This window comes from Lactuca sativa, chromosome 1, assembly GCF_002870075.4.
Source record: "Lactuca sativa cultivar Salinas chromosome 1, Lsat_Salinas_v11, whole genome shotgun sequence".
Lineage (NCBI taxonomy): Eukaryota > Viridiplantae > Streptophyta > Magnoliopsida > Asterales > Asteraceae > Lactuca > Lactuca sativa.
This window is the reverse complement of record NC_056623.2, coordinates 142619370-142636413: the sequence shown is the minus strand read 5'-3', so window position 1 is coordinate 142636413 and position 17044 is coordinate 142619370. Positions and strand designations below refer to the sequence as shown.

At 40.4% G+C, this 17044-nt stretch overlaps 1 protein-coding gene across 1 annotated transcript; it reads right to left on the bottom strand.

Annotated features, from left to right (window-relative positions):
• Positions 1-2258: 2258 nt before the first annotated feature.
• Positions 2259-4636, bottom strand: LOC111910788 (putative disease resistance RPP13-like protein 1). The gene is made up of 2 exons (XM_042897304.1): positions 2367-4636; positions 2259-2298 (listed from the first exon to the last, which is right to left on the bottom strand). Exons 1-2 carry the CDS (start codon positions 4634-4636, stop codon positions 2259-2261), a joined length of 2310 nt encoding a protein of 769 aa, XP_042753238.1.
• Between the last annotated feature and the right edge of the window lie 12408 nt (positions 4637-17044).

The window sequence follows — 17044 nt, the reverse complement described above, 5'->3', positions numbered from 1 at the left end:
CAAACCACACTACACATGCGGTTTGAGTTTTTGGAAACCGCAAACCGAACCACGAAAGCTCTAAACCACATTATGCGGTGCGGTTTAATGTGGGCGGTTTGATAAATTGTTCCAATTTATAACTTTTGTTGTTAATCATTCCATTTAAACACTTTCAAAATTTATTAACTATATTGCATACCCTTTAAAAGACATAGATATTGAAAAAAAAAAAAAAAAAACCACATAATGTTTTGCTAAGTTGTTGTGATTTATGAAATTTGATATCATAGACTTTTAAGTCTTTAATTACCATATTTAACCATTATGATATAGAAAAAAGTTATTCGATAGTATGAAGTATTTGGTGATTGGAAACTTTGATATATATATATATATATATATATATATATATATATATATATATATATATATATATATATATATATATATATATATATAATACAATGCAGTGCGGTTTGAACCGTGGTTTTGTAACTATAAATTGCAAACCGCACCGCAAAATTCTAAACTGCATTATGTGGTGCGGTTTGGTGTGGTGTGGGCGGTTTGTGTGGTTTATGCGGTTTTTTGCACACCCTTTACTACATCTAAGTACAATTCAGTGAACCTATACAACAGTTCATCCACCATTCATCCCAAATATGGAATTTGTATTTGGTATTTACTCATACCCTTGATTGTCTTATAACTTTTCTCAATGTCCATCACCGTTCATATTTAGCTGATTTACCTCGCTGACATCATGTAGACAGCCTTGATCCAACGTGCACCTGTAGAAATTGAGCAACATCCTAAGAATAAACTCATAATTTATCAGTGTTCTAAAAGGCGCGCCATGGCGTGAGGCGTGGCTTCGCCGTTACGAAAAGCTTCATAATGTTACTGTTAGGCGTAACGCTTGGCAAGGCGTGATATGGCGCGCCATGGCGCGTTATGGCGTGTTATGGCGCGTGTTTTTTCGTTTGAGACACAATTTTTTTCTCTTCGTTATGTCTTTTCAAATCGGAGATACAAGTATTGTGGTTTTTGTTAACTTTTTGTTATTAGTTATTGATCTAACACTTCTAATAAGTAGTTATATTTAATATAAATTTATATTTATGTGGTAATATAATTTTAAATTAATACAAAATCGCCGCCTTACATCACGCCTTGAAAAACGTCGTGGCTCGCCATGGCTCGTTAAGCTTGAGGCTTGGCCTTGTCGCCACGCCACGCCTCACGCCATTTAGAACCTTGTAATTTATAGAAACATGCCAAGATCACATAATACGGAATATTCTAATATGATTTCATAAACAATCTTTATAATTAATCACTAATGACTTACATCGTCCTTAACATACTGATTAATTATACTGGGAATAGCCACATAAAAAGACAATTAGTCATGCGATACAGAGTTTGACCATATTTTTTACAAAAACAGAAAAGGTTTTGATATCAAATGGATTTATTTCTAAACTAGAAACTGATAAAAATTTGTAAAGAGATATGAAGTTATATAACAAAGGTTACAAAGGGATTAAGATGGTGCCGATTTTCAAAAATATTATTAAACTCAAAGACTTAAAGCCAATGGGTTTGACAAAAAAAAGGTCAAAGTTTCTGGATTGATGTCCGAATAAAGGGTCAAAGATTCTGGATTGAAGTCCAAATTGTACACAATTTCGTTATGTTTTCTAGTAGTTCTTTCAACAATGCACATGTTTACTGGAAGCCAATATGAACGAAAGCTACAATATGCCAACGAAAAAGAAAACACAAAAGAAGTGGTGCAATGAAGATAAAATAATACAGCTGCAACCAATATACATAGCAAGTTAATGGTAAACGTTCTACAAAAACCGAATAGCTATTCAACTACTGCAGTTATAGTTTTCTCTTCTTTTTGTACTAGTTTTGATTGTTCGTTCAGTATAAAAATAGTATTATCAACAAACCAAAACAAACAAGTCTCAAAATTAATGTTCCTAGTACTTTTGGGATAGTAACATTATTGAAATGAATAACCACTCTTTTAGTAGATGACATACCTTTTCTACTTCTACACATATATTGTCACATTTGATGGGTCGAAAGTTGTGTTAAGATCTCTAATCTTAGGGCATGACAATATATCAAGTCTTTTAAGGCATGGGAGGTGTTGTAAGACCTCTGAAAATGATTCCACATCCGTAAACTTCCAAAGTGTTAGAGAAACAAGAGATGGTGGAAGAAGAAAAGATGATGATGATGATGGAGTAGTAATAGTATTATTCTTCACATCTTCTGCCACTATAAATGAAACTACTCCTGAATTATGGCCATGTAAGTGTAGTGCAACTAGTGAGGTTGGAAAAGTCTGGGGGCCCCATTCTGACATGGGCTTATTTAGGCCTCCTATGGTTAGTTTGGTCAAATTAGGAGGCCACACCCCACAAGGAAAGGAGTAGTCCATACTTGGACAATCATATATCTCCATTTCTTCCAAAGATGTGAGACTTTGAAAATGCTCATGAGGAAATGACTTTAGATTCTTGCAGTTAAAGACAGTAAGAGATGTTAGGCGAGACATGGAGAGAAACAGGAAATCTTTGACTGGAATGGGTTTGGGTTGTATGTTGCCACAATCACTGACTATCAATTCAGTAAGAGGGGATGGGTGCTCCTGCACTGCTGAGAAGGTCAAAGAGGTCATTGAATCACAACGACGTATAAGCAACCTCTCAACAGTATTTGTACAATTGTAACTCTCCAATTTCTCACAGTTATAAAATTGCACATATTTAAGTGATTCCATGCTGATCCCAAAATTATCCTCTTTCTCAGCTGATGAAACCAAGTTTTTACACCACCATACTTCCAACTTCTGTAAACTCACAAGACTCTGCCATGCTTCTGGTTCTCGTTCCCACAAGTATCTCAGTTCATCACATTTTTTAATTTCCAGATCTTCAATTGCCCCAAGATGCATTAAATCTTCTCCATGTAGTTGAGTAAGTCCTTTGACATTTAAAATTTTTAATTTAACAAGTGATGAGGACAAACCAACCATGCTTCTTAACACTGCTTCGGAACATTCTTCTATATATAAAACCCGAAGTGAAGGTATCAATCCGATTGACACTTCAGCTAGTTCTGGACAATTTATTAAAGAGATCTGATGAAGACGAGGAAATGATGTAGGAGTTTCATATCCGTCGCCACCATTAATCGACCATCTCTTCCAACCTTCCATATCATTAAATTCCAGAATTTCAAGCGATGGAAATCCAATGCCAATAAAAGAACTTACAGGTGCAAGAAACTCAAAACCCACACTCTTCACCTCACTCATGCTTTCAACAACCAACTTCCTAAGAGACCCTAAAAGTCCAAGTGTTGGTAAGTGTGTACTTCGACAGCCACATAGCGTAATCTCTGTTAACTGATCAAAGGAGGGATCGCCAACCCAACTAGGAAATCGCATTCCGTTGTTATTGAAAATCTTGAGTTTTTTGAACTTAGGATGAGGCCTTAGTTCTTTAAGTACTTCATATTCAATCATCTCATTCCGAGAATCATCAAACACATCACTCCATTCCATCTCCAAAACATCAAGACCTTTCTTTTCATGTAAGTTGGCATCCTTTGCTTCTATTGAATTTTTAACTGTGTCCAGCCCCTTAATCGAAAGTCGGCCTTGAAGATCCAATAGGCCCTTAAGATCGGATATTTTGAACCCATTACCTTCTTCAATAAAGACCTTGGTTAGAGTTTGTAGACTCATCAACCCACCCATCCCTAAGGGCATCTTCTTCAAATTCGGAGTCTTCCTTACATCAAGATGTCGCAGGTTTATTAACTTTGCAAAACTTTTTGGCAAGCTAGATAACTTATAGCAATGATGAACCAACAAGCTTTGTAGATTATAAAGGTCACTCACTTGTTCTGGCAAACATGTGATTGAAGTAAAAGAAAAATTAAGGTATCGTAGATGCTTGAGACTACCAATGGATTCTGGTACCTCTCTGATTGTGAGTCCAGATAGTCCTAGCACCCTTATAAACTGTAGTTTATGAAGTAATTCATCATGAACATAGTCTGCTATGAAAGTGTGCAAGCGAGTAGATTTTTGTAATTGCTTAAGCTTTCTATATGATCCAGATGATGAAGCTATAAGTGAAAAGTGACGAAGCTTCTCAAAAACTTCATTCGTGTCAGATACATCCATCTCACCATCCAATCTACAAAAAAACTCTCCTGCAACACTTGTGGCCAAGTCATTCATCAGATCATGCATTGTATATTCGAACTTGTCATTCATTGAATGTTGAAAAAAGGACCTTGACTGTAGCTCTTCAAAATAACGATGACCTAAACTCTCCATTGATTTTGATTGGGACAAAAATCCCTCTGCCATCCACATCAGGACCAACTCATTCTTTTTAAACTCAGTGTCCTTGGGAAATAAGGAGCAGTATGCAAACAACTGCTTCAAATGTGGAGGGAGATGATAATAGCTTAGTCTTAGAGCCGGAAGAATCTCGCTTCCATCATCTATATCCCATATCTCACTCTTCAACAACTTCTCCCATTCATCACCATTTCTATTTCCCTTCAAGACCCTCCCAAGTGCTTTCAAAGCCAAAGGCAATCTACCACATTTCATTTGGCAAGAGTGGTTTTGCCTATTCCACCCATTCCTACTATCGACACTATGCTTACATTTTCATCACATTCTTCTTTCGCTAACAACTTCCCCATCAATGCCTCTTTATCCCCTTCCCGGCCCATGATTTTGGACTCATCAACCAGTGAATTTTGCTCCAACCGTTTCTCTGTTATATTTGACCGTTCAACATTCACATTCAAACCCAAATCATTTTTCTGCTCAACAAGATCACGCAATTTGGCAGTGACCTCATCTAGCTTAGAACTCATCTTCCGACCATACATGAAGTTGCATGGAGTGAAATTTGTACAACAATTTGGGACAAATTTCAATACCTTACTAGTGCTGCTGTTTTCTTGATTCAACTTGCGTCGCAGAGCTTCGGTGGCCAAATCGTCGAGTACATCGTCTATGTCGTAAGCCAAATCCTGGAGATTGTTCACCCACAGTTGAACAGCTCTCTCTTTTATATGCTTCTGGCTTGCATCAGTAAGCACGGCTTGGATCATGGGCAGGTTTTTTTTCCATTTTTTCAGTTGAGAATCAATCCCTTCTGATCGAGCCAGCTTCATCAGGTCACCAGAGAGAAGCTTCTCACACAGCACAGTGATGAGGGCAGTAACAGCGATTTCAGCCATTGGAATTTGGAAAAAGGAAAGATAGTTTTCTTTTTTTGAAGGTTTTGATTTCAAAGGATGAAAATTTGCCGAAGCAAATGGGTTGACCGAATATAATGCAAATAAGTGCTGGACCTCATTCATAAGCAAAAGAGTTTGACTTATATATTTTATAATAATTAAATTACAGATATAATTCATGTGTTAGGTGGCTCTTGATTTAGATCCAAAAAGATATTTATTTGCAATATGGATCCTTTATGAACAGGTAACTTGAGCAGCACAACTGTAAAATATATGAAAAATGACCATTCTGCCTTTATGTTCTTCATCAACTTCATCTCTTTCATTTCAATGTTCAAGTAGTATAATAAAACCCATAAAATGTTCATATCTTTCCTCGAGAAATCCTAATCAAATTCAACCAAAACCTATAAATTAATAAAAACTCAAAATCTAAACAAATCAAAGCTTTACTATCAAAAGAAACCCAAATGATATAATCATATTCAACTGAAATTGATATTTGTTCTTGAAGCTCTAAAATGCTTGGCAGTTTCCTGTTCTTCACTTGACTATTGATAAATAATAACACAAAGGGTAAGCAAATAATCGAACTGCCGTCTCCGGCTATTTCTCATCTACCAGGATATCATCTTTTCATTCAAGCGGGCCCCAAAACTAAGTATCAACCCCTGCAACTGATCATTGATGCGTGTGCTGCTGAGAACCAGAAGCGTAAGCGTCTTCAATATATCTCAATTTTATACTGATTTCCCTCCCGGCGATGAAATTTCTCATGAACTCAGCCCTAACAATTGCTCTCGATCTCCATCTCATTTCTATTCGTTTCTTTCAGCCGGATTCCCCCAATCTTTCCGGTCGTTCCACCCGTGAGGAAGCAAAGCTAAAGTCACAGCCGGAGAAATAGCATCGAGGTCGGTGACGGCTGCTAAGCCGCAAAAGAACATGTGGGAGTGTAGCAAAACAAACGATCACAACTTGTTCACTGAAAACCCAAACTGGGTAATTTTCAATTGTACTTTGTTACACTTAACAATAAATAATAATAATAATAATAATAATAAATTACCAATCTAACCAAATTCATTAATCACTTCTAACTATTTTGTCAAAATTTAGGACTTATTTTGAAATAGCCATAAAAACCGTAAACGGTTAAAATGACCTACTGTTTCGCCTATTTAGGTACTATTTTGATTTTAGTATATAAGATTTTTTTTTCATTTTTCAATAGCAAACCGTAGACGAAAAAATGGTCTACTGTTTCCTCTGAAAAATCTACTATTTCCCAAAGAGTAGATGAAAAATGATCTATTGTTTCGTCAAAAAACCTACGTTTTCTCTCAAAATTTTACCGTATTGTTGATTAGGAATAGTTTTTGTATATAAAGATAACTTTTTTTTAAAAAAAAACCAAAAAAAAAACATTAAAACCGTAGGTTTCTTACGAAACCTACGGTATACAAGTCCATAACGCACAAAACCATAGTTTTTTAACCCAAAACCGTAGTTTTCATTAAAAAAAAAAAAAAAAAAAAAAAAAAAAAACCGTAGATTTAACCCAAAACCGTAAGCTACGGTTTGGGAAACCGTATTTCATAGAGAGAAAACCATAGGTTTTAAAGAAACTTGTGGTTTTATATCTTCAAAATGATTTTTTATACTAAAAACGAAACAGTAGATGAATTAGCGAAATAGTAGACGATTCTAAAAACCTACGGTTCCGTGGGCTATTTTGGGACAATTCCTAATTTTTGGCTAAAAATGGTTAATTACTTTCTTAATTTGACTAGATTAGTAATTAGCCCTAATAATATAATAATAAGGGGTAATTACTAATCTAGTCAAATTAAGGAAATAATTAGCAATTTTTAGCCAAAAATTAGGCAATGTCCCAAAATAGCCCCCACGAAACCGTAGGTTTTTATATTCGTCTACTGTTTCGCTAATTCATCTACTGTTTCGTGTTTTGTATAATTTTTTTTTTCATTTTTTAAGATATAAACCGTAGGTTTTTTAAAACCTACGGGTTGCTCTGGTATAAGCTACGGTTTCCCAAACCGTAGCCTACGGTTTTGGGAAAATATAAGTTTTTTTTTAATCTACGGTTTTGAGGCTTAATCTACTGTTTTGTCAAAAAAGCTACGGTTTTATTATTATTATTATTTTTTTTTTTTTTTTTGTAATAGAGAGTATTTTTTTGAGAATTATTTTGATTAAAAAGAGTGTTTATAAGATGTAGAATTATTTTGACAATTATTTTGTTAAATTTTTTTAAGAATTGTTTATAAAATGTATAATTATTTTGACAAGTTAGTTTGAGAATGATTTTGTTAAAAAAATTTATTGTAAAATATGAAATGGTTTTTTAACAAATAATAAAAAAATTTGCTAATTTTTTTTGTAAATTTGACTTTTTTTTTTGGTAAAATTGACTACTTTATTTGGTAAATTTGACTACTTTTTTTGCTAAATTTGACTATTTTTTTGTCAGAGTTGACTACTGTTTTGAACCTACCTTATATATATATATATATATATATATATATATATATATATATATATATATATATATATATATATATATATATATATAAGGTAGGTTCAAAACAGTAGTCAACTCTGACAAAAAAATAGTCAAATTTAGCAAAAAAAGTAGTTAAATTTACCAAATAAAGTAGTCAATTTTACCAAAAAAAAAAGTCAAATTTACAAAAAAAAATTAGCAAATTTTTTTATTATTTGTTAAAAAACCATTTCATATTTTACAATAAAATTTTGGAATTATTTCATATTTGGGAAATTTTCTTCTCTCTAGCTTCTTTATTCTCAAAATTAAGATAATGAGTTGTAACGAGTATTTCGTATTGCTCATTACGGATGGAAGATGAAAGTTTGTTAATTTCCAATTATCATATGTTTGGCCACCGGGATACAATCCGAGAATGTTTTATTTAGGTGTTGAATTTTACGAAACCATCACGTTCACTGAACTTGTTCATTTGGTGAAGTGCAAGATGGGTCTTCCCAAAGAATCAAAAGTCACTTTGGCTTATCAATATCCAGAACAACTCTATTATTGTGGTACTGTTGATGATCGTTATATTAGAAAGCTGATCAAGGAAATAAATGTCGTTGGAGATAAATCTGTGTCTGTCTATGGGGTGGTTGAAGGAGGCGTTTGGCTTAACGAAGTGGATGATAGAGAAAAGGCATCTGCAACTAATTTATCAAGTGGAAAAGGGAGCAACAACCCAATAGGTAATTTTAAAAGTTGTAACATCCAAAATTTCAAAACAATTAAAACTTTTCAAAATCATCCATTTTATTAACATTATTACAAAAAGGTTTTCAATACATTATTTAACAGAGTAATTTCCCAGGTTCATATCATAAAACACCAACGCGAGGAACGGTACGATCACGCCTTTGCCTTGCCACAGACTCCTGAGAACCTGAAACATAAAACCACGACTGTAAGCCCGAAAGCTTAGTGAGATACCCCCAGAATACCAACCACATATACGCCTTTCCAGGCCCTGACCTTCCGGTCCTCAACACAACATAATCGCCTTCCGGCCCGTAATATATTGCCTTCCGGCCCATAACATATTGCCTTCCGGCCCATAAGCATACAATGCATACATAACATAACAAATAATCATATAGCAGTTCATAGACAACAATCGATCAACAGATCACATACCATAGCATTACTCTAAACAAGATACCGGTCTGGCCGGTCACTAGCATAACATTACCCTATGAATCAGTCAACATACTAAATGCATACATACGCCTTTCCAGGCCATGACCTTCCGGTCCACATAGCAATGCCTTCCAGCCCATAACATGTAATGACAACTACCCGGATTTCCATCCGATAAAAGGGTCGGCCTTGGTGCCATAAACCCTAGCGATATAGTGAGGATAACTCACCTCGAAACTGCCGACTGAACAGATAGCTCAAGCCGCTCCGATCACTGATACGATCTCCACCTCTAGACAGCCACCAATGCACTGAACTCAAACAATAAACAACAATTACCAAAATACCCCTGGAACCACTGGTCAAATCCTTGGTCAAAGACAAGGTCAAAGTCAACCCCTGACTGACCCTACTCGCCGAGTCAACCCTATGACTCGCCGAGTCCCCATACTCAGAACTTCGCTTAACCCGCGACCTAACTCGCCGAGTCACCCCAAGACTCGCCGAGTTCAACGACTCTGAGTCCACTCGCCCTTGACTCACCGATTCCTTAAGATTCCCTTTCTACACGTCGAGTATCCCCTTTTTACTCGACGAGTTCCTCCTGGAAGAATCGTGGGGCCACCCCGACTCAACTCGCCGAGTCTGAAGATAAACTCGACGAGTCCCAGTTAATCTTCAAGCTACTCGTCGAGTCTGAAGAACAACTCGGCGAGTCCATGTCATGCAGACGAGCAACTGCTTCCTGAATTACGTATGGTCCCGAGATATACAATCATGGGACTTTCTGGACTTCTAAACATCTTATTACTGGGGTATAAACGTCTGGGTAATAACATAATAACCCATCTAATCACTAAGTGGGTTTCATAAACCCTAGATTCGTATACACATCAAAATAACAGAAATGGTCCGAGTGTTACCTGAAAACGCACTCTCTGTGTCCCCCAAACCTCAGGACTCGATCCTCCTTGATATTCCTTTGGCCAAATTCTTCTTCTTCTTGCCTAACAAGTTCTTCCAAGTTCCAATAGCTTTCTCCCTTGCTCTAGACGTCCACAACGATTAGGGTTCTTCTCAATCGACCAAAAGACGGACAATGACGGCCTAAGGGGCGTTATATACGATCCAAAACCGAACGGTTAGGGTTTCTGCTGAACAGCGTCGACTCGCCGAGTCCATATCTGGACTCGTCGAGTCCAGTCGCGAACCCGCGACCAAGTCTACGATCCTACTCGGCGAGTCTAGGCTCCAACTCGCCGAGTCCCCTCTTAAATCACCCCCAAAAACATAATTATATCAATATCTGAAATTTCGGGCTGTTACAACTCTCCCCCACTAGAACTAGACTTTGCCCTCGAAGTCTCACTCTGAAAATAGCCCCGGATGCTGCTCCCATCTCTCACGTTCCAGATCACAGTTCATTTCCGATCCCCTCCGGTGCTGCCACTGGCTTCTCGGCATAATTCTGGCTCGCATCCCCCTGAATGTCTTCTAATGGAACCACTGCCGACTCATCGGCTATACACTTTCTCAATTGCGACACATGAAAAATGTCGTGGATTTGTCTCAAATCCGTGGGCAACTCCAACCGATAGGCCACCCGGTCTACCCCCGCAATCACATGAAAAGGTTCAATATACCGGGGCCCCAACTTGCCCTTCTTCCTGAATCGAATCACTTCTCTCCAAGGAGAGACCTGCAGGAATACGAAGTCACCGACCTGAAACTCAAGCTCGGACCGGCGTCTGACTGCATAACTTTCCTGTCGGCTCTGAGCGGTCAATAACCTCTGTCTAATCTGCTGAATCTGGTCTGTCGACTGAAGCACGATCTTTGTACTGCCCATCACTCCATGCAACTGAAAATTACCCAAGATGCAACTCTGCTCTAAATCTCAACGATCACTCGACCCATAAGGGTTAGGAAACCCTGAACCACCAGATCCCCGATCCAAAGCCCACTTTGTCCATTCCGGACCGACTGAGAGATCCATTCTCCCTCTCAGAGCAACTCTCACAAGTTCCCTCTTGCCATCACATACACATACTGAACTAGTCCCAACACTCGCAGGTTGAAAAACCCGATACACTAATGATATCCTCGAACATCTCCCAAGACGAACCACTAATATCCGTCCTATACCCTGATCAGAATCACACTGAGAATTCAAGATTCTCTCTCCCCCTGCATCCCTTCCGAGTCTCGACAGTCATCCCAACCCGGATGGGTTCCTACTTCACTGCCGCGAACACGATGCTCGAAACCATACTTGAAATACTCTAACCATAACTTTGCTCTGCAGCTTTCACTTTCGTGAACTTGCACTCCTTCGGAGTTACACACCTTCCTCTTTTCCTTTTTCCAAGGAACCCTCTTGGCCATAATGCCACTCCAACCAGTGCCACGGTGCTCGCCCCAGGCGACACCACCCTTTTTGCGTAACCGCTATTCACATACTCTGGTTCCCATTGCAGGGGCTCTCAATCCCATGCACTCTCTCCACTCATCAAAATCACTGCCTCAGCTAAACAATATCACTAACCCGGGGCCAGACCTTCCAATGCAATCACACTGCAACATACACGATCTGCAATCTCATACTGATCCAGCAATACCAACAGAGTCTCCAGCATGACTGGACCGACTCTCATAACACATACTAGCCACTCGAGGCTATATCTTTGTGGGTCCGTACACCCAACTCTACGAACCCTCAGGTTCTAACTCTGGAACCTTCCGGTTCCAGCTCTAGAAACATGCACAACATAATCCCGTGGGATTAATGCAGTACAACTCATCACGTACCTCAAACATACCAATACTCTGATCACATAACCCCGGTTACTTACTCAAGCTTGATCCCGGCCTTCTCTCAGGCCTCCACAATCGAATGCCCTAGGTCTGTATCCCGCCCCGCATACCCGACACTCGCTCTCGTCGGCCTATACTCTGCGCTGACAACCACTGCTGAATCCCAACAGCTAAGCACCCTCCCATACTCATCGATTTCCCGGAGAATTCTCCAATTCTCCCCCACTAAAGCACTGACTAACTGCCACCGATCGTCATTAACGATCTCTCAGAACAATCCTGCACAAAGAGAACATTTACCCACTGACTGCTTCCCACAAGCATAAGCAACCCTCAGCAAAACACATCTCCTCCCTGATCAATCCACTCAAAAGAACCCTGTCTTTCAATCATCCACTCCACTACTGCAGATGCTACCTGACATTCAACCCAGTGCCGCATCTCCACTAACAACCCCCACGAACGATAACCAACGGAATTCTCAACAATAACCCGTAACCAAACCCACAATCTGCCAAAGGATGAATACCACATCGAAAACCGCACAAGGCTACCGGCACTAAAACACCAAACTATAACCATACCAAACCATCAGGGAACAACGAATGCCAAAGCGAAACCTGAAGCACCAATCCATAACCATGCCAATCCCGCGAAACAACGAATACCGCATCGAAATCCACACTACCAGCACAAACAATACGCCACAATCAACGCAAGCTAATCAAGACATCAAGACAGCATCATACCCGCAGCTGCCTCCGGCACTGCTCCGTCTCCCTCTGCCGCAAGCCGATAAGCACAACCCTGAGCCCTTGGGCTCTGCTCCATCCTGTCCTCCTCCTGAACTCCTCAAGGTGGCCGGTGCTAGAGCCTGCACCGGTCCTGCAGAAAGCTGTGGACAGTTGACCCTCAAATGTCCAACCTGCCGACAATGATGACAAATCCTCAAATCCCGAATCGGCACTGACTGTCGACAATCCCGCACATAGTGCCCCTCTTTTCCGCACTTACGGCATGCACCACCGGACCAGCAACTCCGGTGTGACCCCTCCTACACTTCCCACAAGTGTGGCCGCTCCGATCCCCTATTCCAACGTCTACGGTCCTGAACCGTTTCGGCGCCGACTGCGACTGCATCGGGGCCTGCCTCAGCTCACGCAACTGCAACTCAACCTCTAACTCACGCCACATGGCGGCCTCCTGCAACTCCAATAGGGTCTCACACCTCTGCGCAGACACGAACTGTCTGATACCCCCTTGAGCATACTCAGATATCGGGGCATCTGAGCCTGCTCCGAAGCGAACTCAGGGCAAAACATCGCCCTCCCAATAAACATCCTGGTGAACTCAGTCACCGACTCCAAATCCTGCTTCAGCTCAAGGAATTCCCGAGCCAATCTCTCCTTTTCATCTCGCGGAACATAGCGAGTACTGAACATCTTTATGAATTGATCCCATAAAACCGCAGCCCTCTGCGCATCGGAAAATGACCTCGTGGTCAATCTCCACCAATCCTTCGCTCCTAGCCTCAATAGGTTCAGAGCACACCTCACCCTCTGATCAGCAGGGCATAAACTCGTGGAGAAATACCCCTCCACGTCTGATAACCATCTCATAGAAACAATCGGGTCCTGAACTCTATCGAATGTGGGAGGCTTCATACAGTAGAAGTCCCGATACTGAAAACCCCGACTAGCTCCTCTCTTTGCCGTTGCTACAGCCGCTGTAACTGCTGCGGCAGCCATCTCTGCGAGAGCCGCATATCGCTCATCAAACTACTCAACCATGGCGGTCCTGATCGACCTAAACAATTCTGGCGACTCAGCCTGTAACAATGCAGCGACCTCATCACGCAGAATCTCGCGAATCCTCGCATCCCGCTCGCTCGTGCTCGTCCGATCGATAACCTTCGACGGCACCAATCCACCCGGGACTTGCTCTCTAGCTCCCGATCCTGATCCGGATCCACTATCATCATGCCTCGAAATCTCCATACCGAAAACACCATACCAATCTCCGACACTTCCCAAAATCCTGGGATCCAACTCTCGCAACCCTACCCTAGAGACTATGGTTTCCCTGATACGCGTATGGGTCCTGTGCTTTCAGTAGTACGGGCCCATACTACCTTCCACACCTACCCATATTTGTATGAAGTACTACCACAATACCCTAGAGAACATGCATAACAACTATCAACCCTCACCACTAGAGGAACACTGAGAATATCCCATAAGGGACCCTAGGCTACAGGCATCACAAATCAGGCAACATTATCATGAATTCCTGAAGATCCCTAGCCTAACTCTAGCATGCTGTGCTATCAAGCTCAAATAAACAAATATCATGTATGGTATCTTGGGGTTACTTACTGGCTCCGGCTGATCGTACCTCCGCGTCCTCCTTTTACTTAATTTGAAAACCATTTTAATTTCTCATTTTAATTTCTCTTTTTAAAATCCTCCTCGATTTGAGACTGGATTCACACGAATGTTTCCCCAATTCACTCAAACCAAGGCTCTGATACCAACTTGTAACATCCAAAATTTCAAAACAATTAAAACTTTTCAAAATCATCCATTTTATTAACATTATTACAAAAAGGTTTTCAATACATTATTTAACAGAGTAATTTCCCAGGTTCATATCATAAAACACCAACGCAAGGAACGGTACGATCACGCCTTTGCCTTGCCACAGACTCCTGAGAACCTGAAACATAAAACCATGACTGTAAGCCCGAAAGCTTAGTGAGATACCCCCAGAATACCAACCACATATACGCCTTTCCAGGCCCTGACCTTCCGGTCCTCAACACAACATAATCGCCTTCCGGCCCGTAATATATTGCCTTCCGGCCCATAACATATTGCCTTCCGGCCCATAAGCATACAATGCATACATAACATAACAAATAATCATATATCAGTTCATAGACAACAATCGATCAACAGATCACATACCATAGCATTACTCTAAACAAGATACCGGTCTGGCCGGTCACTAGCATAACATTACCCTATGAATCAGTCAACATACTAAATGCATACATACGCCTTTCCAGGCCATGACCTTCCGGTCCACATAGCAATGCCTTCCAGCCCATAACATGTAATGACAACTACCCGGATTTCCATCCGATAAAAGGGTCGGCCTTGGTGCCATAAACCCTAGCGATATAGTGAGGATAACTCACCTCGAAACTGCCGACTGAACAGATAGCTCAAGCCGCTCCGATCACTGATACGATCTCCACCTCTAGACAGCCACCAATGCACTGAACTCAAACAATAAACAACAATTACCAAAATACCCCTGGAACCACTGGTCAAATCCTTGGTCAAAGACAAGGTCAAAGTCAACCCCTGACTGACCCTACTCGCCAAGTCAACCCTATGACTCGCCGAGTCCCCATACTCAGAACTTCGCTTAACCCGCGACCTAACTCGCCGAGTCACCCCAAGACTCGCCGAGTTCAACGACTCTGAGTCCACTCGCCCTTGACTCACCGATTCCTTAAGATTCCCTTTCTACACGTCGAGTATCCCCTTTTTACTCGACGAGTTCCTCCTGGAAGAATCGTGGGGCCACCCCGACTCAACTCGCCGAGTCTGAAGAACAACTCGACGAGTCCCAGTTAATCTTCAAGCTACTCGTCGAGTCTGAAGCACAACTCGGCGAGTCCATGTCATGCAGACGAGCAACTGCTTCCTGAATTACGTATGGTCCCGAGATATACAATCATGGGACTTTCTGGACTTCTAAACATCTTATTACTGGGGTATAAACGTCTGGGTAATAACATAATAACCCATCTAATCACTAAGTGGGTTTCATAAACCCTAGATTCGTATACACATCAAAATAACAGAAATGGTCCGAGTGTTACCTGAAAACGCACTCTCTGTGTCCCCCAAACCTCAGGACTCGATCCTCCTTGATATTCCTTTGGCCAAATTCTTCTTCTTCTTGCCTAACAAGTTCTTCCAAGTTCCAATAGCTTTCTCCCTTGCTCTAGACGTCCACAACGATTAGGGTTCTTCTCAATCGACCAAAAGACGGACAATGACGGCCTAAGGGGCGTTATATACGATCCAAAACCGAACGGTTAGGGTTTCTGCTGAACAGCGTCGACTCGCCGAGTCCATATCTGGACTCGTCGAGTCCAGTCGCGAACCCGCGACCAAGTCTACGATCCTACTCGGCGAGTCTAGGCTCCAACTCGCCGAGTCCCCTCTTAAATCACCCCCAAAAACATAATTATATCAATATCTGAAATTTCGGGCTGTTACAAAAGTCCAAGTAAAAGTCAATATCATAGTGTCGCTGAAAATGTAAATGTAGTGCCAGAACCAATTATTTATGTTACCCCGAAGAATTATAAGTATATCAGTGATAATGATGTTGGTACATATGTTAATGATGTTGGTGTAAATCATTACTTTGACAAAAAAAAGGCACTAGATGTGGTGAATAAGGTTGGTAATGAATCTAGAAAACAAGAAGTTCCATTTTTATATGATGGTGAACTAAAAGGATATTGCGAGTTTGCGAATTGTTACAAGTTAGATATATCCGGCCTAGAGAGTGATTCTAATGGAGAAGAATTTGATGATGGACCTAAACTTATTTATTCAGATACCATGTTTCAAGGTATGCCCCCATTACCTTTGTGTCCTGTAAAAGATGATGTGAGCATTCCATGTCAGAGAGTGGATATAAATGAAGAGATTAAGGTTCTAGACATTTTTTATGACAAAGAGTTGCTCAAGCTTGCAATTGGAAGACAATGCATGGAACAAGGTAAGCAATATAAGACTACCAAATCGAGCAAAGAAAGGTTCGAGGTGGTTTGTTTGGTAGAAAATTATTCTTGGATTGTTAAGGCAAGGGGAATCAAATCGACTACTGCTTTCCAAGTCACAAAAGTTGTTAACCAACACACATGTTGTTCAACAAACTTGGAGTCTAGTCATCGACAATCAAAGAAAAAGGTACTCAGCCACTTTATCGCTGAAGTATTGGCCGAAGATTATAATAGAGTTTATCGGGGTAATGAAATTGTGAGGGACATCAATTCGAAAATTCCAATCAATATCTCATACCAACAGGCATGACGGGCAAAAGAATATGCATTGTTGATGTTAAGAGGTACCAAAGAGGATTCATTCACAAAACTACCAGCGTATCTGCACAACTTGGTCAAGCATAATCCAGGAACTATTACTCAAATAAGAA